The sequence below is a fragment of the Giraffa tippelskirchi genome, chromosome 1 (assembly GCF_054371585.1).
Source record: "Giraffa tippelskirchi isolate mGirTip1 chromosome 1, T2T-mGirTip1v1.2.pri, whole genome shotgun sequence".
Taxonomy (NCBI): Eukaryota; Metazoa; Chordata; class Mammalia; order Artiodactyla; family Giraffidae; genus Giraffa; species Giraffa tippelskirchi.
Genome location: NC_137275.1, coordinates 44,795,159 through 44,822,411, shown reverse-complemented (window position 1 = coordinate 44,822,411; position 27,253 = coordinate 44,795,159). Strand labels below are relative to the sequence as shown.

At 44.9% G+C, this 27,253-nt stretch overlaps 1 protein-coding gene across 4 annotated transcripts in view; it reads right to left on the bottom strand.

Moving 5' to 3' along the window:
• USP46 (ubiquitin specific peptidase 46) overlaps positions 1–26,868 on the bottom strand; it is a 63,287-nt gene extending 36,419 nt beyond the window's left edge. For all 4 annotated transcript variants that reach the window (XR_014060970.1, XR_014060983.1, XM_081516694.1 and 1 more), the window contains exon 1: positions 26,674–26,868. Coding sequence is in view for 2 of the 4 variants with exons in the window: in XM_081516694.1 (XP_081372820.1) it covers positions 26,674–26,709 (36 nt within the window). In the remaining 2 variants the exon portion in view is untranslated. The remainder of the gene's footprint in view (positions 1–26,673) is intronic.
• Between the last annotated feature and the right edge of the window lie 385 nt (positions 26,869–27,253).

The following is a 27,253-nucleotide window of genomic DNA, read 5'->3' as shown; positions in this document are numbered from 1 at the left end:
GTATAGAATCGTACCACCAAGTTCAAAGTCAATGGTGTTTTTCTGATAAAGATTTATCTACTGTGCACCCACCACATGCCAGGCACTATTCTAGGCTCTGACAACAGAACAGTGGACAAAGACAGTCTGAAAGAAAAAGCAAGTATACTGAACAGTACATCAGAATGTGGTAAGTGCAGCGGAGAAAAACAAAGCTTGAAATGAGGGTAGGGACTCCAGGGAGTAGGGGGAGGAGGGGAAGGCATGGAGTGGGGAGGAGTGAAGGATAGTCACAACTTTAAATAGGGTGGTCAGGGAAGGCCTTATTGAGAAAGCGAAATGTCCAAGGGCTACTGTAAATAATGAGACATAGAATTTAAAACCTAACTGTTCTCAAGTGTATCAAATCGTAAGCCATGCATGCTCAAGTTCAACACTCCAACATGAGGATAATAAGTTACTGGATACTCCCACTGTGTGCCAGGAACTACACTATTTATTCTCACAACATTCCTATCAGGTAAATTGCTGTTGTTCAGTCGCTCAGTCGTGTCCAACTCTTTGCAACCCCATAGACTGCAGCATACAAGGCTCCTTCACTATCTCCTGTAGTTGGCTCAAACTCATGTCCATTGAGTCAGTGATGCTATCCAATCATCTCATCCTCTGCCGCCCCCTTCTCCTCCTGCCTTCAGTCTTTCCCAGCATCAGGTCTTCCCAGGATCCAATGAGTCAGCTCTTCACATCAGGTGGCCAACGTACTGGAGCTTCAGCATCAAGTAAGTACTTACTATTATAATCCCCATTTAAGAGTTAGGAACTTAAGGCTTCGAATGGTTAAGAATCTGTCCAAGAACCACAGTCAATAAGTGGCAGAGCTTAGACTTGAACCCTGGAGTCAGACTTGGGACTTCACAGTCTTAACCAAATACTATGCAGAGAAATCCTACTGAATAAAACCATTTCCTGAGCCCTGCTAAGGGCCAAGGGGTCACTGGCAATACCTCACTGATGATCATTTTCCCCCAAGGCCTGGATACTGGGATTAGGAAAAGTGATCAAAGTTCAGTCCAACCAGGTGAGAAATCTGGGGGTGGGGAGGACCAGGCCCCACGGTTATCTACGGCTCTACATCATTCTATGCTCCTCAAATCCTCAGGCTATCACAGAAGACCTACAGCTCACAGACTCTCAAAGAGCTGGAAGACAGGCATTTTAAAAAGAGACTGTTGGGCTTTATAAAAAATAAATCTGCTGCTGCTACTTATTCTGGATTCGTATAATTAGAATCTCCCATCACAGAAAGAAATGGCCAAAAGGCAGGCTAAGAACCTGTCAAGATGGTCACGTGTCAACAAGCAAACATTAAATGCAGAACAACTCAATTCTGAGCAAACAGAACCTCAGCAGAAATAGTACATTCCATCCCCTTATCATAATATCCTTTGTTTCCACTTGTCTTCTAAGTCCATTATACTGTTCCGCCAATCTAAAGTCCTTTACCCGTCAGCGTCAGCGGAGACTTTACATTCAGTGGCCATTTGTGTGCACAACAGTTTCACTATCTTTTAATGGTGGGGGGGTCCGGTTGGGGGGTAGGGAGCGGTTCGTCGCCTTCACAATGATGTGACTCCACATACAGGCTGAATTCTTAAAATAATACTTCATTAAAGCAGGATTTCATGGTACTGAAAAAAATCACTAATATTTTCCAATAAAGCTACATCTCAATCATAAATCGATGTAAATAATGTGTATTAAATATACCCATGGCCATTCTTGAAGCAACGTTAGGATATATGGCTTAGTGCCCAGGGGGAATGTCAGATATAAAAGTAGAGCGCATGGAGACAGATCTCATTAAATCTTTCTTTATGAGGCAGCCATTTATTCAATCCATGACTTCTGCTATTTGGGAATTCTTGAATGGAGTCTGCTTTTTTCTATCTATCTTAATACTTTCCCACCGAAGAGGGAGCTGGTGGGGGTAGAGGGGGGCAGTGCTAGTTGTGACTCAGGCTGAGTACAGTGACTGGGGTGGCGGGCGCGGGGGGGCGGCGGCGGTGCTTGAGCGGATACCCTGGACAAGAGGCAGCAGGGGAGGAGGCACCCACAGCACAGCTCAGGAAGAGGGAAGGGAGCTAACAGGGTCTTCATGAAACCTGAGATCCACACTTTCTGGCCACATCTCAGGTCAGGCCTGCTCATCCTCTCGCGGGAGGTCTGGAAGGGTCAAGAGGGAGATCTGATACCCTGGGCTGCTTCCAGATCACTGCAATGTCACCCTTTGGTCAGAACTGCTGCTGCTAAGTCGCTTCAGTCGTGTCCGACTCTGTGCGACCCCATAGACGGCAGCCCACCAGGCTCCGCCGTCCCTGGGATTCTCCAGGCAAGAACACTGGAGTGGGTTGCCAACAGCTGCCCTCAGACTTCCCTGGTGGCCCACTGGCTAAGAATCTGCCTGCCTAATGGAGGGGACATGAGTTCAATCTCTGATCTAGGAAGATCTCACATGCCATGGAGCAACTAAGCCTGTCCCTGCAACTACTGAGTCCGTGCACCCGAGAGCCCATGTGCCACAACTACTGAGCCCACATGCTGCAACTACTGAAGCCAGCATGTCCCAGAACCCGTGCTCTGCAACGAGAAGCCACCGCAATGAGAAGCCCATGCACCGCAACTAGAGACTATCCCCTGCTTGCTGCGACTAGAGAAAGCCTGTGGAAATAAATACATAATTTTTTAAAATCTGCCCTCTGCAGCCCATGCCTCCCAGCACTGTACAAACCCCTTCCTTTCTCCTCATCTTGCCGAAGCCCCCATCCCCCGGCGACCTGCCTTGACACCCCATCTCCTGCCATCATGCTGGGTGGTTTCAGGATCCACGTGGCGGCACCTTCCCACACCTGCTCTCGCAGGGTTGGTGTCCTCTTTTGCAGCTGCCTTTTATTCCACTCCACTCCAGCTACCCACTCCCAAAGACACAGCCTGGATCTGGTCACCACCCTAAACCCAGGCAGGCTGGGCTCTGCCTGCAGGCTCATCCCATTACAGCCACATAGAGACTCATTGGAACCCCTCACTCCTCTCCTTTCTCATCCAGCTTAGAGTCCATGGATCATGATTTCAATGGCTCTCATACACACCCCCCTACCCATCCTTTGCTTACACTACTTGTCAAAACGTCAAGCCAGAGGGGACCAAACTATCCACCTTCTCTGAACCCGGACAGATGAGCAACACTAGGGGGAGAAGTCACATCCCAAGCTGACTGCACTCAACTGAACTCACCAAATTCAGGCAGCTCTCAACATGCCCACATTCCAACAGTGTTTCTCTAACACTCATTCTCCACTCCACAGTGACTATTTCCAGGCTTCTCCAAGCTCCTCAAAACTCTTACACTCCTTTGCCCCCTCACTGGCCTCCTACTCAACAGCAAAAATAACAAAATAAAACCAGCAGAGAGGAACTTTCTTAATTACACACTCCCAAACCTTCAAACCTACATGCCTCCCTGTCAATGACAGAGATCTCACTCTTGTCCAAGGTCAGTTTCTCCTGCACTATTAGATCCTACCCTGATGAACTGAATATGCCTACATGTCTCTCATGTGAAAATACATACACACATCTTCCCACATCTCCCCAGTCCCCATCCTTTCTCACCTTCTCTTCACAGCTAAACTACTTTAAACAACTGTCTATTCTGAAACATTTATAAATGAAGAGACTTCTAAGACTTGCTTCAAATAATCTAGTGGGGAGAAGTGGGAGGTGGGGGGTGGGTTAAAACTCTGCTGTTGAAGCTGAGCGTGGGTATGTGGGGCTTATTTTACCATCCTGTTTATACTTTTACGTATATTATGGGCAGGGTAATGGTCTCCCAAAGATGCCCATGTCCTCATTCCCAGAACTTGTGATGACATCACCTTACATGGCAGAGGGAAATCTAGATTGCAAAAGGATTGATTTTCTAATCAGCTGACCAAAAATAGAGGGATTGTCCTGGACCATCCAGTTGGGCGCCACGTAATCACGAGCATCCTTAAAAGTGGGAGATAGAGCAGTTAGAACTGGACATGGAACAACAGACTGGTTCCAAATAGGAAAAGGAGTACGTCAAGGCTATATATTGTCACCCTGCTTATTTAACTTGTGTGCAGAGTACATCTGGAGAAGGCAATGGCACCCCACTCTAATACTCTTGCCTGGAAAATCCCATGGACGGAGGAGCCTGGTAGGCTGCAGTCCATGGAGTCGCAAGAGTCGGACACGACTGAGCGATTTCACTTTCACTTTTCACTTTCATGCATTGGAGAAGGAAATGGCAACCCACTCCAGTGTTCTTGCCTGGAGAATCCCAGGGATGGGGAGCCTGGTGGGCTGCCGTCTATGGGGTCGCACAGAGTCAGACACGACTGAAGCAACTCAGCAGCAGCAGCAGAGTACATCATAAGAAACACTGGGCTGGAAGAAACACAAGCTGGAATCAAGATTGCTGGGAGAAATATCAATAACCTCGGATATGCAGACGACACCACCCTTATGGCAGAAAGCAAAGAAGAACTAAAGAGCCTCTTGATGAAAGTGAAAGAGGAGAGTGAAAAAGTTGGCTTAAAGCTCAACATTCAAAAAACTAAGATCATGGCATCTGGTTCCATCACTTCATGGGAAATAGATGGGGAAACAGTGGAAACAGTGCCAGACTTTATTTTGGGGGGCTCCAAAATCACTGCAGATGGTGATTGCAGCCATGAAATTAAAAGACGCTTACTCCTTGGAAGGAAAGTTATGACCAACCTAGACAGCATATTAAGAAGCAGAGACATTACTTTGCCAGCAAAGGTCCGTCTAGTCAAGGCTATGGTTTTTCCAGTAGTCATGTACGGATGTGAGAGTTGGACGGTGAAGAAAGCTGAGTGCCGAAGAATTGATGCTTTTGAATTGTGGTGTTGAGGAAGACTCTTGAGAGTCCCTTGGACTGCAAGGAGATCCAACCAGTCCATCCTAAAGGAGATCAGTCCTTGGTGTTCATTGGAAGGACTGATGTTGAAGCTGAAACTCCAATACTTTGGCCACCTCATGCAAAGAGTCAACTCATTGGAAAAGACCCTGATGCTGGGTAGGATTGGGGGCGGGAGGAGAAGGAGACGACAGAGGATGAGATGGTAGGATGGCATCACCGACTCGATGAACATGGGTTTGGGTAGACTCCGGGAGTTGGTGATGGACAGGGAGGCTTGGCGTGCTGCGACTCACAGGGTTGCAAAGAGTCGGACACTACTGAGCGACTGAACTGAACCAGCAGCTATGTGCCAAACACTTCCAACTCTTTACCACCTTCATCCCTGAAAGCTGACTTCTGAGCTCATTCAGGTCGGATGAATACACATTTCTCACAGACCCTCAAAATCATTTTACCCCAAGCCCCAGCTTTCATTTCTCCTTCTCCCCAAATCCAGTCTTTTCCTGGTGTTTCCCCACTTAGTCCATGACAATGCTACCTTCCTTCCAGCTCCTTCTACAAACCTCAGGGCCAGGCCCAACATCCCGCTCCCCACTCATTCATCACAGTGTATTGACTGATTCCCTCTCCTTAAATCTCTCAAGTCCATTTGCTTCTGTTTAATCTCTAGCCACCAGTGAGACCAGTCCACCACCATTTGTCATCTGAATTTAAACAGCCTCCTAGATGGCATCCAACATCCACCTTGCTGGCCTTAACCCCACTGTCAACATGGCAGCAAAACTGTTCTTTTTAAATACAAATCTGGGGCTTCCCTGGTGGCTCACTGGTAAAGAATCCGTGGTCTGGTAAGATCCCAAAACCCAATAAGCTCATGTGCCACAACTACTGAGCCTGTGCTCTAGAGCCTGGCAGCCGCAACTACTGAACGCACATGCCACAGCTACTGAAGCCCGCGCACCCTAGAGCCTGTGCTCCACAACAAGAGAAGCCCCCACCATGAGAAGCCCACGCACCGCAACTAGAGAAATGCCCTCCCAGTAATGGTGACCCAGCACAGCCAGAAATAAATAAATAAAATTATTTTTTAAATCTTTTAAAAATAAAATACACATCTGGTTTACAATTCTCCAGTAACTTCCAGTGCTGTCTCTAGCGTCACCCCCTGGCCACACATTCTCTCATACACTTGGCCTACTAGGACAGCCTTTATTCTGTTCCTCAAATCCCCAAGTTCCCTCCCATCCATCACCTGAATGCTCTTCCCCTGCTTCTCCACCCAGCCGTACCCTATCATCCTTCTCAGGGAATTCTTCACCGGCCACCCCTAGACTCAGGTAGTCTCTGTGATTGACAAAATAATGATACCTTATTGTGTGGACCAAATAAAGATACCCACACCCTAGTCCGTAGAACCAGTGAATATGTTAACTGATGTGGCAAAAGGGACCTTGCAGATATGACTGATTTAAGAAGCTTGAGATGGGGGGATTATCCTGGATGGTCTGAGTGGGCCCAGTGTCATCAAGGGTCCCCGTGAGGAGGAGGCAAGAGTATCATAGTCAGCGAGGAGACATGATGACACATGCAGAGCTGAGAGAGAGAGACCTGAAGATGCTATGCTGCTGGCCTTGGAGATGGGATGCACCATGAGCCAAGGAGTGCAGACAGGCCCTGGACAATGGAAAGAGCTCTCCTAGAACCTCTGGAAGCTGTGAAGCCCTGCCAACACCTTGATTTTAGGACTTCTGACCTCCAGAGCTCCAAGAGAATAAACTCTTGTCATTTTCAGCTGCTAAGGGACTTCCCTAGTGGTCCAGTTGTTAAGACTCTGTTGTTCCACTGCAGGGGGCACTGGTTGGATCCCTGGTTGGAGAATTCAGATCCCACATGCCACAAAGCATGGCCAAAAAAGAAAAAAAAAGCTGCTAAGTTTGTGGTACTATTTTACTGTAGCAACACAGTATTGACATACCCCCCTCCCCAACAACCTCCACCCTCCACTCATAGCATACTGTCTCCCTTACAGCATCTATGCCAATTGTTATTTGCATGAGTATTAATATCCGTCCTATCCCCTAAACTACATGTCTCATGGGAGCAAAGACTATGTTTAATCTATTTAATTCTACAAGTACAGTACTAAGTGACTAACACAGGGCAGGCCCAGTCCTGCTGGGTGGGTAAATGGATGGATGGATGAATGAGTGGCTGGATGGATGAATGGGTGGATGGTTGGATGGATGCGTGGATGGGAATGGTCAGGGGTGTGTGAATTGCTTCCATATCCATGATCATTTGGACATGGGTATGTGCACTCTCCAGATCTATTGTTCAGTGAGGCCTAAGTGGTACCCCTCAACCACTTCCCCATTCTCCCTGCCCTTTTATAAATACACATCCAAGAATTCCTCCCCGTGGATACAGAATGTTACTAATATTGACCCTTGGAACCAAACTCTTGCTTCACATGCTAGCATTTTCCATTAGTAACATGAATTTTTGTGCAACCTTAACAGATTTTGGAGTTCTCTATGTTAAATGTAGACTCTGTACAATAAAGGGACATAGACATCATGGGGAATGTTTCATGAGATGATGATGACAGATACTTAAATATCAATTAGACAGCGTAAATCAAAACTTTAAATGAGCATGTCCTTCAGCCCTGCAATTTGTTCCACATCTATACTCACACAGGTAGAAAAGATACAGAGCCTGTATCCAGGCCCCAAATGATCCAGGCCTGGCTTAAAACAAGATGGAAGTTTCTTTCTCTCTTTCACGTAAGTGTTCACAGGGAGGAAGCAGTGCAGGTCTGAAACGGCAGTTCTGCTGGGCCAGAGACACAGGCTCCTTTTAACTTGTTGCTTTGTCATCCTCCAGAGTCTATCTTGGGAACCAACATGGCCACTCCAGCCCCCTATCATCGAACCTGTGCCAGGGGCAAACAGACAAGAAGGAGAGATTTCTCTTTCCCTTCCAAGAAAGTCCCTGAGAGTCACACACATCGCGTTTTCTCAGGATCTTGATGGCCAGGACATCACCCAGCCACGCAGCCACACCTAGCTGCCTGGGGAACTTGGCAAATGTGCTCCTGAGCAGCGATGAGCCGCCAAAATTAGAAATGGAAAAAGGATACTTGAAATAACAGTCAGCATGCAATGGTTCTCCCTGGCAAGGTTTGTAACAGAAAAAATTTAGAAATAATTTAGCATTAGTCATTCAGTTGTGTCCGACTATTTGTGACTCGCTGGACTGTAGCCTGCCAGGCTCCTCTGTCTAGGGAATTCTTCAAGAAAGAATACTAGAGTAGGTAGCCATTTCATTCTCCAAGAAATAATTTAACTGGTAAATAATTACAGTAACAAATAAAACAGAATACCATGTAGCTACTTAAAAAAAGCAAAGCTACTCCATAGGTATGGCTGTGAAAATCTATCCCAGATACAACAATAAGTAAAAACATGTGAGTGAGCCAACGTGTGTACAGAACAATTACTGGAAATGTCCTCCATCCAAGCAGCAGACACTGAGCCCTCTTGGTCCACAGCACAACTACACACCTGAGGGACACAAAGGGACAGAGCGGCCAGAGCCTGCCTTCAACATCTATGCTTTAATGGAAATTCCAGAAAGAATACTTGAGAAATTATTAACACTTGTCACCAGTGTCTAATAGAAGGGCTTGAAGATGACAAGCCCACCAAGGGGCTTTTTGTTTTTTCAACTGTTCCAATTTTTACCTACGAGCACATATTATCTTTGTCATTAAAAATGTAATGAAAGTTAGCAAACTAATATCCTTCAGGCCAGTTATCGAAAGCCCACAGAACACATCTCACAGCTGTATTTGGCTATTGTTCCCCCACTATGAATTTCCTTTTGATTTCGGGCATGTCCTCTCTCTTGGCCTTTGTTTCCTGGGTTAGAAGTGGGGTTGCTCATATTCAGCCTGCCTGTGGCTCAGGGTGGCAGAGGAAATCAAGCAAAACGAGGCACGTTATCAGCACAAAGTAAATGGCAAGATGCATTGTAAACCAAGCCTGCACTTTGATCACTGGCACCCAGCATAATGACACAAAAGGCAAACGGGGCACTGAGAATAACTGACCAGAGGCTGAACGAAAAACTGATCCACAGCAGTAAATCACAGGGTCTGCGGGTATAAGAAACAGTTTTCATTTACATCGGTAAGAAATGTGGTAACCTTTGAAAACAATGCACCGCACTTTATTAAAAATAGAATCTGGGCTGGACAAGTTCCAACAAGAAGACTGTAATGCTAGCTCTTCACAGCATGTCTGAAAGCAGTTGTGTGGCTGCCAAGGGGTGAGACAAAAACACAGAAGGAACAACAACAACAACTCAGGAAGAATGAATCATAGACGTATGAGATGTATAAAGAAAGACAATTCTTCTAAAGCAATTTTAAAAGCAGCTTATAGGAAAACATGTTAGGATGCCTTCCCTCAGGGCAGAGGGGATGAAGACAGATTCTTGCCCAGGAGGATGTAATCCGAACAATGGCACTGCAAGATCTAGAAAAGTCAATGAAGGATTTCCCTTGTTGGTCCAGTGGCTAAGACTCTGTATTCCCAATGCAGGGGGCCCAGGTTCAATCCCTGGTCGGGAACTAGATCCCTCAAGCCGCAGCTAAGATCCCGCATGCCACAACTAAGACCAGAAGCAGCCAAATAAAACTTAAAAAAATAATAAGAACATTGTATATTATGCAGGAGCCTAAACCGAAAATAGAAACCAGGAAGGGGCCTTGAAGATCAGCTAGACCATTATACAGATCCAAAAAACCAACACCTAAGATCATAAACATAAACCTACTTGCTCAAGATCACCCCAAGGCAGCCTACCCTTCTGCATCCTAAGGCATGCAGGATCTCTTTCAAGTTTATACAAAGTACAGAAAGGCCCCAAATAACACGTAAGAATTCTAAGTACACAGAGAGTAAGTCGCTGATTATAAACCATGAATTAAAATATATGACAGGAGAGGTGAATGTTGTTGCTAAAACGACCTTTTAAAGTCGACATTCAAAACAGGGCTTATTTTACTTAACAAGAGTGTTTCAAAGTACAAAAGTATTTTGAGGACGAATTCTCAAAAGGACTAGAATTCCCAGACTTCTGATGACAAAAGGTCTTTTGTAGAGCTTTAAGGAGAAAGTGAAGCAGAAATGAAGTGATGTTTTGTTTTCTTCTGGAAGGAAGTTCTTGATGGAGTTTCTCTCCCCCACCCCAAAACTGACATAGATATCAAAATTTGGTGCTTATAAGGAAAGACTTTTAAAAATGAATAGCAATACTTCGATTAAAATTACAAATGAGAAATTTAAAAAAATAAAGTGATGCAACTCAAGATCTCAGGATGAGTCAGGAGCCACCTGCCAGAATTCACGGATGGTTAAGGAGGGATTACAGTCCCTGGCTTCCAAACATAATTAGTAATAATAATAGATAGCACAAAAAATTACACTGTGTCCAGTCACTGCTCTGAGGACTTAAGGTATATTTTACTCATTTTAATCTTCACAATAACTCTATGAGGTGGATATCATTACTGTTTCCATTTTAACGATAAGAAAATTGAGGTACAGAGGGAGTAAATAACTTCATCCAAGTTCATACAGATAATAAATACTGGAATTAGGTTTTAATTCACACCATCTGGCTCCAGAGTGTTGGTTCCCAAGCACTATACCACACTGACTCTCAAGGTGATAGGGCCCCCTCAGGACCCCAGAACCACAAGAATAAAAACCAAGCAAAGAGAAGAGGTCACAGAGTTGAGAGATCCAAACCCTTACCTCTGAGGCACCACCCCAATTATTCTAGATGAGGAGCACAGGTGTCCTTCTCTGTAAAATCACCACAGAATACTGCAACCAGTTTAAAGAATATATAAAACTGAGGTTGAAAATCAGAAGAAACCTGAGATGTAATCAAGAGGTAATAATTTTTTTTTCCAAAATAGTTTCAGGCTGTGACTTTTCATCCAGCCAAATATAATAGTAAAAGAAAATATTACTGTTTAAAATAGGAGAAAGCAAAAACAAGATCAAAAAGTAGAAATGAGTTCCAAGGAGTAAACCATTTTACATCTAATAATGGAATAATGTGCATTCTTACATCCCTAACATGGATAGATACTGACAATTAAAAAAAGAAACAGGAGAGAGAGAGAAAGGACCCACCAGAAGTATTCAGAACAAAATATGTTAATATATTAATACAGCTCATCTCTCAGTGCTGGGACTAGTTGGGAGGGGTAAGTGGGGAGAAATGGTGTGAATTATGTATCAGGGGAAAAACTGTCATTTTTTTCTTAGCCAAAGAAAGTGGCAAAGCCTCTGTCGTGCCTCTATAGAGACAGAAATGCAGACTGCAATTCTGTGCCTCTTGGCTCAGAACTAGTGCAGCCAGTTCTCTGGCCCCTCAGAGCTGTCCCCTCTCCAACCCCCACCACCCCCTCCTTAGCAGTTGGCTTTAACATCACTTCTTCAAAGCTATCTTCTCTGACCCTTCCCTCTCACAGAATCCTGTGTCTCTCTTCATACAACTAATCACAATCTGTAATAACATATTTGTTTGTGGCTGATGTCTTTTAACATCCATCTTCCCACTGGACCACAGATTGGCAAATGACAGTCCCTGGGCCAGATGTGGCCCACTAACTGTTTTTGTAAATAAAGCTTTATTGGAACACAGTCGTGATCACTTATTGCAGCTACTTTCACAGTATGACAGCCGAGTTGAGTAGCTGTGACAGAGACATGTGGCCCACAAAGCCTAAAGTATTTACCATCGAGCCCTTTATCAACAACCCTGCCAAGCCCTACAGTGGACCATAAACTCTACAAGGACAGGACTGTGTCTGATTGGTCTACCAGGACCTATAGAACACCTAACCTGCAAAAGGCGCTTACTAAATTTGCTGACTGAATCAACTTGGTGAAAGGGTAATAAACAGTATGTGCCTCTTGTGGTTCAGAGAATTTCACATCTCTGTACTCATCAACTCCACTGTCAACCAGCCAAAGCCATTCCACTTATTGTCCCCTTCCACTCCGCCAGTAAGGGCAGAGCCAGGACTCAACCACAGGCCACTCGGCTCCAGAGCCTGAGCTTCTGACCACAAGGCAGGGAAAATGATCTACCCATTCAGACTTTTGAGTAATTCCTTAGCTGCAGATGGAGGGTCTGGACAGAGGGCCATGACTGGTTCTAACGGTGTCCTCGTTGGCTGCTTGCCGGCCCCCTCACACATCACCTAACCACCAGTGCACTGTACCCAGAGGAGTTCGGGTGCCATCCGTCCTCCTTAGAGAACAGACACGTCACCTGGTCCCACAGAGCAATACCGACACTCTTCCTCCAGACAAGGCACTCACTCAGACTCAGTACCTCCATTTCATAGGTAAGGGAAATGAAGTTAACGGAGGTTCAGTAAATTGCCAAGGTCAAGTGTTAGTATGAGGCAGAGGTCAGCTGCAAACCCACAATCTTATTTACCATCACAGTGCCAACTCCCAGTTCAACAGCGCTCCTGCACTTCCCTCCAGACTCCCACAAGGAGCCAGGCATCCACAAGAAGGCAGTGACGGGCATTTTCATTCTACACCAGGAGAGCATGTCATTTCCATGTCTTTCTGGGGAGGGAGAAACAATGCTGGAAAAAACCTCAGTGTGACTTCACTTAATGACCATAACACAGAAGCAAAAATGTCTCTAATTGAAGATGACGACCCTGGGATACATAATGATCCCAAGTCGTCATAGGAAGGACAGTAAAGAGCAGTGGGAGACTATAGCCTGTGAAACAATTCTTGTCACTAGAGACAGCACAACAAAGTCCTCAGGCAAAGGCAAAATTGCAACTCAAAAGTAGAGCAAAGAAAACTGGGGCTGGGTCTGTCTTCCAGCAGAATGGGAAAGAGAAAAGTATTTATCCAGTCTCTGAATTCTGTGAGCTAGAAGCAAGAACCTCATTCTTTCTTTTTTTTGCTTTATTATTATTTTTATTTATTTTTAATTGGAGAGTAACTTCTTTACAATGTTGTATTGGTTTCTGCCATACATCAACATGAATCAGCCACAGGTATACCTATGACCCCTCCCTCTTGGAAGTCCTTCCCATCCTCCACCCCATCCCACCCCTCTAGGCTGTCACAAAGCGTGGAATTGAGGTCCCCATGTCATATAGCAAATTCCCACTGGCTATCTATTTTACATATGGTAATGTATGTGTCAATGCTACTCCCTCAATTCATCCCACCCTCTCCTTCCCCAACTGTGTCCACTAGTCTGTTCTCTCTCTGCATCTCTATCGCTGCCCTGCAATTAGATTCACCAGTAGTTTTTCTAGATTCCATATATATGCGTTAATGTAAGATACATGTTTTTCTCTTTCTGACTTACTTCACTCTGTACAACAGGCTCTAGGTTCACCCACCTGACTAGAACCAACTCAAATTCATCCCTTTTTACGGAGTAATATTCCATTATATAAATGCACAACTTCTTTATCCATTCATCTGTCGATGGACATCTAGGTTGCTTCCATGTTCTGGCCGTTGTAAATACTGCTGCAATGAACACTGGGGTACATGTGTCTTTTAGAATTGTGGAAGAATCTCATTCTAAATCCAATGTTCTGCAAAGGCACCAAGTTGCCTCCTTGACCATCAGGCGGCACAGGAATCCTGGTCAAAGAGGCCAACTCTGCAAATTTAATTAATAGGGTGACCTCAAGTACTTCCTCACGCTCTCTAGCACCTTTAAAGCTCAAGGTCTTTAAAACCAGTACCCCCACCTGACAGCAGGGAATCCTGGCCCTTGGATCAGTACTGCCCTCTCAGCAATATTTCAGTCAAGTGCACTGCAAATGCCCTGTAATGTACTCATTATGAAACATAAAGTATAAAATTCTGTGGACTCCTCCCCTATTCCCAGACAGTGCTACAATGGGAGAAAGCAGAGGGAACAAGGAGGTCTTCACAGCAGCATTACTCAAAGTGTTATTAACCCTCTGCCAGGAGCACAGTTCAGAAACTGAAAACATATATAGTGAACGCACAGAGTAATTTTCTGTCTGTTGAGTTTGATAACAACAACAAGAAAAAAAAACCTAGAGTTGGTGTTTTATGTATCTTTGGGGTTTTTATTCCATTTTGCAATTAATTTTTTATTGTAGTTTACAAAAATATCAGTCTGTGACAGATTGAAAATAAAAATAAAACTGGTCCTTCCCTACAGACTTTGAAAATAATTGCCAACAGCAAAACAGTTGAGTGAAATTGAGCTTGTTTTCTGAAATATGTGAATAGCTGCTCAAGCTCACTCTTAATATAAGAGATGAAAACTAAAAATATACTAAGACACCATTTTCCCCCTATTGGCAAAGATCAAAAGGCTTTTGGAGCACCCTACTTTGGCAAGGCTGGGGCAGCGACAGTCACACACATTGATAGTGGAGGGCAATTTGGCAAAACTCATCAAAGTTACAAATGCAGATCCATTGCAAGGAAGTCAGCTGACAGATACACCCCCATATACGCAAAATGATGTAGGGACAAAGTTGTTCCCTGCAGTCTTGTTTGTAAAAAAGGCATGGAAAACTACCTCCATGCCCATCAGTGAGGGCTGGTTAAGTGAATTCAATACGTTCAGGCAACTGAATACTCTGCAGCCATAAAAAGAGAATGAGGATGCTCTTCACATAGTAGCACAGACCCAACCCCAAGATACTAAAAGCAAAGGGCAGGTCCAGACTGTTCAGTATATGCTACAAGCACTATTTGTGTTTTTAAAAGCTAGGAGAGAAACAAAAACATACTTGCTTATATATGCATAAGACATCACTGAATACAAGAGGAAGAAGTGGCAAATACTGATGGACGCCACAGACAAGAATCGGAGGGTAGGTATAATTGGAACACAGTACATCCTTTTGTACAATCTGAAAAAATTTTCTACCAGTAACTCATACTCCCGTTTCAAAAACTTTATTTCAAAACTTTTTTTAAAAAGAAAGAAACTGAGCTTAGCCACTTCACGTGTTTTTGTTAAGAATGCCTCACTGTACACCAGATAACACAAAAGGGTATGTTTGTTGGCTGATCAGATGACTGAAAATCGTTTACTGCATCACGTGCCCTCATTACTAGGAAAGGGAAAACACAGCATCCTGACTGATGATTACAAAAGCTTTGCCACACACCAGCAGCCTGGCGTCCTCCAACATTTCAGTCGGAAATCACAGCTTCTTCCTCCTTTTGTCCGCTCCATGCACTTCCCCTCCCCAAGCTTGCCTCTGACTGGAAGCCCCAGTGAGCTTGCAACAAGTCTGCTCATCTCCTTCTTAGCGCTACTCACCAGGAGAAATGGCTCTTTGCATCTTACAGACTCAGAGACCTACCTCACCTGCCCAGCATCACAGAAGCTACAAAGTGGCAGGATCAGGATTAGAACCTGGGACCTTGGATCCCAAGTTCAGGGCTCTTTCCACTACATCCTGTGGACTCCTTTGCTAGTGGGAAGGAGGAGGCACTAAAACAAAACAGCAATAAAATAAAATGGCCAGGTTCTGGGCTAAGCACTAGACACCAATGATGCCACTTACACCCCACAGTGCCCCAGGGAGGGAGGTGCTCTCATGACCCACATGCCGTGGATGAGAAGCAGAGTCTCTAGAGAGGGTGGAGCATGGAGAGCTCTCACACCCAACCAACCAGATCCCATCCACACACTGACCTGTCTCTGGAGGAAGCTCACCAACCCACAACCTGCAAACCAGTTTAACAGTTTTACTCCAAGAGCCAGTTACATGAACCACCATAAAGAACTTCTCTGAGCCAATGTCTCCCAAACCACAGACCATGAATGCCCAAGGAAGGAGAAATAATCTTAGGTGGCATGAATATGAACATGTTTTAACTTTAGCAATTATACTTGGTATTCAAAAAACACATAACTAGCTCATCAAACCCATTACTTCACAAATGTCTTAGCACAGAATGAGACTGAATTAAAAGAAGCTGAACAGATTTAAGGACAACTGCTAAATAAATAAGTTCAGGTAGTTCACAGATATAATAAAAACCATGAAGGAAAACAAACTGACATTTGAGAATCATGGGTCTAAGGAAGTGGATCCAATCCACCATTTTTATCTAGAGCAAGAGAAACTCAGGAATACCCCGGCACACAATACACATGGGTTCTGAATGTCACTTTATTTGTATTTATTTCATTCCCATCTGCCCTCCACTGTCCACACCACCCAGCCTCTCTCAGATGGTCGAGGCAGGAGCCCTGTTACCAAAGCAATTTGAAACCTTCTATCAAGGTTTGACCCTGAACAGTTCTGATTACATGTATAGTAGATCAATTAATACCAGATAATTATTTTGAGCATGCACTCTCTCACTTTAAGTATTTGATCTGGTGAACAAACTGGAGAGCCAACTGGGAGAGATCTGTGACCTCTCTCTAGCCCTTGTTGCCCCAGAAACAGTGAGAAGGAACCCCACTTCCCCAGCACCCGGTCAGAACCGCACCGTCTAGTGAATGTTGCCTCTGCTCTTGCCCAACCTCTTTGTCCAATCCTATTTTTCCCCAATGCCCACTAAGTGTAGACGGCAGGCCAGAGTGAAAGGATCCCACTGACTCCTGCAATGTCAACAGCTCTGTGCTTTGATCAAACTAAAGAAAATGTTCACTTCACTAAAAGAGAATTACGAAAAGTAATACGTGTGAGGGCATCATGGTTCAAAATGCTTCCATAAGTGAGATATCCTCTGATTCTCAAAAAGAAAAAAAAGCTGTGACGAAGGTATTTCATCACATCTTTTTGTGTTTTAAAGAGATGGGGAAACAGGCTCAGAGATTTATCAAGCAGGATTTCAAACCCAAACTGCTCCACTTTAGAGTTGTATGAGGAAAAAAAAATTGTTTTCCTTTTCTTCCTAGGGTCTTAAGTGTGCTCCCCAAACCAGGAGCATCTGGTCACAAGAGAGGGTCCCCGAAAGGCAAAATGTCAGCCTGTTCCTGACATACTGGATCAGAATCTGCATTTTAAACAAGCTCCCCAGGTAATTTCTGAGGACAAGACAATCTGAGGAGCACTGCTTTATGCAAGACAATCCTTCCATTCTCCCACGCTGCATCTCTTCATTCATTTATCTAATAGTTATTTTTTGTGCATCTACTACACTGTGCTGAATGCTGAGAAATCCGCAGTGAATAACATAAACACAGGTTCTGTCCTCATGGGTTGCCAGTCTAACACAGTGGTTTTTCAACCTTGGGTGCTCACCAGAATCAAAGGTGGCACTTAACAAAAAAATAAAGCAGGTGCCTAAATCCCATCCCAGACCCACCTACATCTCTATACAGTCAGAAACTGAGACTGAAACCCTAGATGCTGCTTATCAGAAAAGCTCCAATTCATGTACCTACCTTGGAGAATAAACTGACAATATCTAGGAAAGCTGCGGGCAAGCGTATCCTAAGAGCAGCATTTCCACTTCCAGGACTACATCCTGGAGAAATAAAAGCATGTGTGCAAAGAAGACAGGAACAAGAACACTCACTGCAGCAATGCTTCCAGACAGAAATCTGGGAAACTATTCAACTGTCCCTAAATAAGGGAATGAACAAGTAAACCACGGTTAAATCAAAGAATACTGTCAAAGAGCCCTCAGGATGAATAAACAAAGAGAAAATAGATGTATGTGTACGTGTGCTCAGTCACTCAGTGGTGTCCAACTCTGAGACTCCATGGACTGCAGCCTTCCAGGCTCCTCTGTCTGTGGAATTTTCCAGGCAAGAATACTGGAGTGGGTTGCCATTTCCTACTACAGTGGATTTTCCCAACCCAGGGATCAAACCCGCATCTCCTGTGTCTCCTGTGTCTCCTGTACGTGTCAATATATTCTCAAATATAATTGTTGAGCGGAAAGAGATAGTTCCAAAAGGCTACATAATTTTATACACACTCATATATGGATTCACAAATATGAAGTATAAAGACATGCATGGCAAACACACACCATCTTCAGGAAAATGGCTAGTTCTAGGAGGAGGGGAGAGGAAAGAGAAAGCGGTGGTTAGTGGTTTTTTCTAAGGTACTTAGTAGATCTGAAAAAAGATCTTAACCAAATACAATTAAAGTCTAAGTCTGCTAAATCTGAAGGTTAGAATTTGGGTATCTAATATATATTAAATTACATTATTTTTTTCCATACATTTTTGGGTGCTAATGTTTCGTGATTTAATTTCTTTAAAATTCTTTCAAATGCTTCACAGGGGATATAATATATAGTCAGGGTTGGGAATCCCTGTTGTAAGAACATGAAGCAATACAACTCTAGCTGTTCGATATGAGGAAATACATCTATAGAATGGCAATGATCTATAGCTCTTGAAGTTAAATTACTTCCTTAAATAATTTTATACAGATTTAAAAAAAAACTTTCACGTGGCAGATAGTTTCTATAAGTTATATGTATTTTTTCAGGAGACAAAGTATTACCCAAGGAAAGCAATATTTCTCAAACTGTGATCCTCAGTTCACCTGCAATACAAGGAAGAGGGAGTGAGAAGGGGAGGGAGTATTTATTAAAATGCAGATTCCAGGTTTCCTGCCTTAGACCTACTTAATCAAAATCGCTGAGGGAAGAAACCCAGAGGCTGAATTTTTAATAAAAGAATGCACTCATGGGTGCAACTGTACATTGAAGAACCACTCAAGTATATTGTTTTAAGTTACTATTACTCAAGTGTTTAAAAACATGTGTCTGGTATGTCACCATAAGGTGACATGCTTCATACTCTGAAAATTAAGGTGCAGGGAATGTTTCCTAAATGTTTGAGATCATAATTCCACAAGTATACACAAGCAGATCCTGATGAAAACTGGTTTCCCGCACAGTGTATCTAACCCTGAAGGACGAAGAAACATATTTCAGGAAGAAGAACATAACTTCACATTGCCTTTCTAAATAAAAGAACTTCAAAAAGCAACTGGGTAAACAGGAAAGCTCCACAGGTCCAGCCTTGCTGCTTTTCTCACAGGAAGAGGCCCCGACACCAGAGCCAGAGTCAATTAAACAGAAATGGTTAGCACAGTAAGAGATGCCAAATTTCTTCTCTTACGACCATCTTCTCCATTCTATAGTCCTTTCGCTACAAGTTTTCCATATCTTGATAACATCTCCTTAGTCTCATCTTCCATTCCATCCTTATCTTTCTTGACTTTTCCTTTGGTCTCCCCCATGTTCCCCTTTATTTTCTGTTTCCCTACATGCAAACAAAACCAACACCACAGTCCTGACTTTCAAGCCCTGGAAAACCTCTCTGGAGCCCCTGGGTTAAAAACAATCCAGTACAGGGAATTCCCTGGAGATCCAGGGGTTAGGACTCGGCACTTCCATAATCAGAGGTCTGGGTTCATTCCCTGGTGAAGGAACTAAGATCCCACATATGCAGCCAATAAAAACAAACAAACAAACCCACAGCACAGTGTGTGTGCATGTTGGGGGGAGGGTAAATTAAGAGTTTGGGATTAACATATACACACTATGTAGATAAAATAGATCACCAACAAGAACCCACTGCATACAGCACAGGGAACTATACTCAATACCTCATAATAACCTATAATGGAAAAGAATCTAAAAAACAATGTGTGTGTGTGCCGAGTGCGTGCTCAGTTGCTCGGTCCTGTCTGACTCTTTGTAACCCCATGGACTGTAGCCTGCCAGGCTCCTCTGTCTATGGAATTTTCCTGGCAAAAATACTGGAGTGGATTGCCATTTCCTCCTCCAGGAGATCTTCCCCACCCAGGGACTGAACCTGCATCTCCTGCATCTCGTGCACTGGCAGTGGATACTTTACCACTGAGCCATCTGGGAATCCCTATAAAAAAGAATAATGTGTGTGTGTGTACACACACACATATGTATAACTGAAACTAACACAACATTGTCAGTTCAGTTCAGTCGCTCAGTTGTGTCCGACTCTTTGCAACCCCATGAACCGCAGCAAGCCAGGCCTCCCTGTCCATCACCAACTCCCGGAGTCCACCCAAACCCACGTCCATTGAGTCGGTGATGCCATCCAGTCATCTCATCCTCTGTCGTCCCCTTCTCCTCCTGCCCCCAATCCTTCCCAGCATCAGGGTCTTTTCAGATGAGTCAGCTCTTTGTATCAGGTGGCCAAAGTATTGGAGTTTCAGCTTCAACATCAGTCCTTCCAATGAACACCCAGGACTGATCTCCTTGCAGTCCAAGGGACTCTCAAGAGTCTTCTTCAACACCACAGTTCAAAAGCATCAATTCTTCAGCACAACACTGTAAATCAACTATATTTCAATAAGAAATTTTTGAAAATAAAATTTAAAAAAACAGCACAACAAACACATGAAAAGATGTTTGGCCTCATTAGAAAATAAGAAATTGCACATTTTAAACCACAATGATATCATTTCACACCCATCAGACTGGCAAAACTTTTAAGTCTAACAATTTTGAGTGTCTGCAAGCACATGAAGCAACTGAAACTCCCAAACCTGCCAGATGGAATGTAAATTAGTACAACTGCTTTGAAGAGAATCAGGTCATATATTAGAGTCAAAGATGCCCACTTCCTTTGACCCACAATTTCCCTCCTAGGTAGGTACACCACAGAGAAAAACTAAACAGATGCACAGGGAGACAAGTTCCAAACTGTCATGGCACACAGACAAAATTCTAAAACAAAAAAATGAATAAATATAACACATCTGTGTGATGGAATATTATACAGTAGTTAAAAACAACCTAGATTACATGCTTGCATCAATAAATCTCAAAATCATAACTTAAAAGCAACTTTGAAGTTGTTCAGTATTCAAGAGCATGTTTAAAACATGAGGAAGCAATACAATATCTAGTGTATGAATACCTACATATCTAGGAAAGGTGTAGAAACACATGATAAACACCAAATTCAGAACAGTGGTCACTGACTGATAGGAAGGGAATGGGGAAATGCTCACTCATATTTGTAACATTTTTTTTCTTCACAGGGTGTAGACACTGAGTGGTCACTCTGTTAGTCTCCATATTTTTCTGCATGTCTGAAATTTATCACCACCTAGACAGTCCCACATCTAAGCTACCTGAAAGCATTTGAAGGTTCTGAGAGCAGAATCAGAACTTGATGGGGAGAAGGAAAGTTGGACCTATGAATGGAAAGCTGAAACAACTAATAGGGTTCCCCTCTCCCTCTTCAAACTATCCATGGCAAAAAAATCATTCTCAGAATTATGGTAAAATCCCATGTAGAGGACTTATGACACCCCCCAAACTCTAAGCCGCAATCCCAGAACAGAAACATGCCAAACAGCCTTTGGTGCTGACAAAGAATTTATTTGCCTGAAGACACTTTTTTCCTGGTTCATTTTTGGGTGGCCTTTTCTTTTAAAAGATCAGCAAGGCCTTTCAAACCCTTAGACTAGCATTGGGTTTCACCACAAATGAAGGTTTATTATAAGAAACTGCATTAAAATATTTTGGCCATTAAAGTTAACTAGACTCAAAGTTAACTTTTACAACTCTCCCAGTTGGTCTGCTTTGGGCTGGCTCCGGGGGTAGGTCAGAGATAAAACCACCAAGAGATACCTTTCTGATGATACCAAAGAATTCAATACCATCATAAAACTTCAATTCATTAAAGCTAACTAGATAGACTAGGCCCAGTGTAGGGTGAAAAAAGACATGTGAACTTTCTTGTTTAGAGAAATTTAGAGAGTTTTCTCTTAATTATGCAAGAAAATAAAAACTGAAAATTACTTTGTTGCTACCCAAACACACCAGAATTCCACATTACTGAAAAATAAATAGGTTTCATTGTTTGGGTGAACTGGAACACACGAAGCTGATATCCAGAAGGTATCACAATCTTTAGTGAAAGTGAAGTCGTTCAGTCGTGTCCGACTCTTTGCGACCCCATGGACTGTAGCCTACCAGGCTCCTCCATCCATGGGATTTTCCAGGCAAGAATACTGGAGTGGGTTGCCATTTCCTTCTCCAGGAGATCTTCCCGACCCCAGGATTGAACCCAGGTCTCCCACAGTGTAGGCAGACGCTTTACTGTCTGAGCCACCAGGGAAGATTTAATTCTAACTAAATATTGGCTTTCAGCTTTGCTTTCCCGTGTGATTCCAAGACAAATAGAGAAGAATCTGTAGACCTAATTGTCAGGTCCTGACCCAACACAAACTCCTTCATATTAGACCTAAGAGGCCAGAAGAACAGAATGTTTTCTTAAACATTAACCCAGCCCACCTCAGGCTGCAATTTCTAAATCTGACGATTATCAGTGTAGATGCTCACACATGACCTTAACCTCTCCTAGCTGATTATCTCAACTTGAGTCTCCAATTATCTTTGACAATGGGAAGGAGTAACAGTAACAGAGGAAGAGGCACAGTCATCTCTTCTCTCAAATTTTGAGGTTTACATATTTTTAAATAATTTTTAAAAAATGTTTTCAGCTATTCTAAAAATGCCTGCCTCAAATAAGTAATTGACTTCCAATATAAAATGATCTCTATAAATGTCCTCCAGCTTTATTACAAATCTCCAGTAATTTTACTTTCCCTTCATATTAAGGTGATTTCTATTTAAAAGAATTTAAATCTGGAACTAACAGTGGTGCCCAATAACATCCTGGGGTTGTTCCATGGATGCTGAAATGGTAATATCTGGTAATCAACACAGTTTCAAACAAAGTAGTTAAGTACTCAAGGAAAGAATCTAAGAACTACTACTCTCTAAGGAAGTTTCTGACAACTAAATATATTATACACATCAGTTCTACAAGTTGAGAAACTATGGTCCCAAGAAAACACAACAGTTTGTTCAATGGCACCATTAGACTCAGGCTTAGCTGGAGAGACACCCAGTAGCATAGATTTCAGTTCTAAGCTCCTTTGACTACAATCATAGAAAATAAAAGAATCAAACTTGAGTCAAATGCAAATGATATTAAAGAAACATCCTGCTGTGATCATCAGTTTACTGTACTGCTTCTGAGATTTTGCTCAATCTTTATCTGTGTGGATATCACACTGTATTGAGATAGTTTCATCTTTACCAATGTTATGCCCACAAGATTAGAAACCAGTGAGTTCCTTGGGGACAGCAACTCCCCTCACTCAATTACACACCTGCACATAACATGTGCTGACACTAACACCGAGATCCTCAACAGATGGCCATTTTCAGGAACAAAACGTAATCTATTCGACACACGGCATTTCTTCCATGGACTATTTTACAGCACTAATCACAAATGAAATCAAGATTTGATGATTTAGGCCAATCTGCATCCATACAAGTCACATTTCTAGAGGGCACATTTGGTTTCTACTAACAAACGCTTCCTCTTTAGAAAATTCCTCAGGCTTTTCAAACAGAAAATCTACCCCCCCAAAACCTTTCACTTACAGAACTTAAATCCATTAGCCTGGCCAAAATCAGAAGACTATCAACAAGGGACATTTCCTCATGCTTGGTAGCAGCTAATTCATTTTAAAAATTACAACATACCAGCCAAACAAGCTTTACTATCTCTGAACCAGACATGCTGTGTAGCTAAGGTGACAAGCCCTCAGCAAGCTGATCAAGAATCACTATGGCAGGAATTCACACAAAGTGAAATTAAGACAAATGGGAACTTGCATTAAACTGCGAATGGACAATAAAACCTCAGGGATAGGAGACAACTAGAGGGATGTTGAGTATTTTCCATGACCCTTATATCTAAAACTGGCACAAGAAGTGTGGGGAAAAGAGAAGGTGTTTATTTCTCAATCACACAAGGATTTGCAACAAGGTTTTTCCTGCTCTGCTGGGTCCTTTCTTGTCTGCTGGATGAAACAAATCCAGACTCAGAACTAGGTCCCGGTTTGCACAAGCCTTACCTAGAAGGATGTATCTTCTATCACTGTTTCTGTGACACACATTAGCCTGTTTAAAATATGCCAGATGACCTGCTTTAAAAAAAAAAAGACGCAACTGTCACTTCTTACTACAACTCCATTTGGGACCAAATGGAGTTGGGACTGGGAAGGATCAGTTAGAGCCCCAGAGAAAAAAGAAGTGGTGAGACAGACCCACAGAAGACCTACCTGGAAACAATTCATCATTGAGTGAAGAATCTAAAGGGAGGTCCAATGCAACTGTATATCTGAACAAGTGAAAAGACAGAAGACAGCAGTCTCATCACCAAGCCTCCTCTGTGGGAAGCAAGACTGGGAGGGACCAGGACACCTGAGCAGCCTTTTATAAGGGGGCGGGGTTAAGGACTCCCACCCCAGTCTCCCAGTATGGGCTTGGTTTGTATAAACAAACACATGGGTTGTTTATCTTAGCAGCTGTTTCCATCAGGTCCAAGAAGACATTGTCCTTTAAACAACTGAAGGTGACATAATGAGAAAGATGAAGCTGAACACCTGATACTCACTAAGTACTTGCTACATAGTAGGCTCAGTAACTCCTTTAATACAACAGTCCCATGAGGTAGGAACCATTATCATCCCCTTCTTGTAGATCAGGAAAGTAGGAGAGAGAGTAACTGGTTCCAGGACAAAAAGCTAGTGTATGTTCGAACCAAAACCCTGAACCCAGGAAGTCTGACTCGAGAGCCCAAACTCTTCATCTCCCTTACTCTCGGCACAGGGTCCATATCAGAATGTACAACTCCTGAGTTGTGAATTATTGGTTCCTCATCTCACCTGGGTGATGATCCTAAGTTTGGTGCCTTTTTAAGGACTTCACATGAGGTGTCAACTCTCCACAGCCCACTCCTCTCATGTCTGCCCTGAAGCTTGCCTCTCCGGCTGAGTTTTGTTGGAAACAGGTTGTGACATTCTGCTCAGGTGTGCCAAGAAGCCCCAGCTGCACTGAGGGCAGAAAAGAAAAAAAGCTGGGCGCTGGCTTCATTTTGGCACATGCTAGCTCTCAAGTTTCCAGCCTGCTCCAATACAGAGAGGTGTCACCACACACAAGCAGGACAGGACCACCACCACGGCTTCAATGAGTAAGCCCAAAGCCACTCAGCAGGCAGGAAAGAGAGTGTTAGAGTTCCTCTGGTTTCACAGTTCCCCTCAGGAGCTGGTTTTAGCACAGAAACCAAGAAGAAAGGCATCACCTTTTCACTGCACCAAGCAACATTAATGCCACTCGACAGGAGGGAGCAGGGGACCTGTCTCCGCGTGAAGAAGGAAGAAAGGAAATGGAAACCCACCAGGAGCCACCCACCACGGCTAACTGGTCCTGCGCCAGTATCTTTGCAGCTGTCACTCCGGGAAGGCCCAGCTTTTGCTCTGCCCACCACAGCAGTAGCCACATCCAACAGTGCTGAAAACTGAAGCCAGCGCCAGTGGGTCTATGATTCCATCCCTGAGTAACACATGGCTCCTTAATGCTCCTTTCCCATGTGTTAATCTTGCAGGAGAATGTGGGACAGAAGATTTAAAAAGCTGGGTCATGGGGGAAGGGCAGCCAGATCACCTTACTCCCAGTCTTCTCAATCAAGCCTCCTCAGATTCCCTTTGGCGGCCTATGTTATTAGATTGAGAGAGGTTTCCCCAAACTGGCATTAAAAGAGCATGTGTTCCATCCAGCTGGAAGGAGGGGAGACAGGATGGGGGCGCGGTGGGCGGGTGGTCCTCGGACAGCCAAGGAAAAGCACACACCCTCTCATCGTGCACAGGAAGGCAGTGCCTCACTCCAGGGGGCAAGGCTCTGACAAGTGGAGGTACCAGCAGGAGGCACCCTGGGGACCCAAGGGCTGGAGGTTGTTCCTGCAGAAACTGAAAAGGAAAGCAAAGCAATGGGAGAAATACAAGTTAAAGTGATCACGATGTCATGGGCCCCGTCCTCACTGGAGCCCAGCAATGTCCTCTTGCTGCGTCCACGCCCAGCGGTCCACACTTGGGTCTACAGTGAATCAGGCAGGATAACCCTGGAGACCTCCTCCATGGCCCCAGCCAGCCCCCATCCTCAGGACCTTTAAATATCAGTGCCTTATGACCTTGTCCCCCTTTCACAGATGGGGAAACTGAGGCCTCCAGAACAGATGACCGTGCTTTCCAAAACCAGGTAGAAGTTCACTTCCCTAACCACAATTTTGCACTTTTTTACAGCTCTATCACATTTCAGATTTCTCCAGACACACCGACTGCCTCTGCAAAATGAATGTTAAATACAGTTTAAAAGAGTGAAGTCAAAAATGAGATAAGGGCGGTCAAGGAGTCCGGCAGGGCTTTATCTTCGGCAAGAACACGGTGGGCGTCCCCCCCAGCAACCCCAGCTTCTCCTCCAACGTGGTCCCCCGGGACGTCCGGGTTCGGCCTACCCCCTGCCCCCAAGACGCTTCACCGCAACCCGAGGGCGGAGGCGCAGCGGCGCAGGGACGCGCGGGCGGGCTCCCGGGTCCCGGGGCCGAGAAGGGGGCGGGGGGCTCTGGGCCCCTCCCCCGGCAGTTCTCGGGGTTGCGACCGGCCCGCCCAGCCCGGGGGCCGGGAACTTCTGGCGGCGCCGCGCGGCCCCCGCCGCCCCCACCCCCACCGGCCGCTCGGCGGGCGTGCAGCTCGGGTTTCCCTTTCTTCGCCGCCCCGCGCCTGGGGCGCGACCCTCGAGGCGGCGACCACTCACCATATTACAGATGGAGGCGATGTTTCGGACAGTCATTAGTCTAAAGGTTACAGCGATCCCGCACCGCCATCTTTACAAGGGGAAAACAGGACCGGCCATGGTGGAGCGCTCGCGGGGAGGCCAGGCGCGGCGGCAGCGGCGGCGGGGAGGCGGCCTGGGGTCCGGCTTTCAGTTTGGCTGGGAGAAGGGAGGCCGGGAGGGAGGAGAGGAGGCGGGGAGGGCGGGGAAGGCGGGAGGCGGGCGGGAGAGCGGAGGGGCGGGGAGTGGCGGAGCGAGGGAGCCTGGGCCGCGGCCGGCGGCGCCGGGAGGAGGGGCGGCCCGAGCGCCGCGTGCAGCCCGCGCACCCCGAGCGCTCCCGCTGCGCTCCGGCCCCGACCCGGCCCAGGTCCCTGCGGCGACTCCTCCGGCCTCCGCCGGCCGCCCGGCTCGGCTCTTCTCTTTTTTCTCTCTCGGCGTCCTGCTTCACTCCGAACAGCCTAGAAAGCGCGGCCAGGCCCTGGCTCGCGCAGCTGCCGCCGGTCCCCCGGGCGGACCCCTCCGCGCCGGCGGCCTCCTCCGCCCAGCGGCGCCGCCGGGGAAG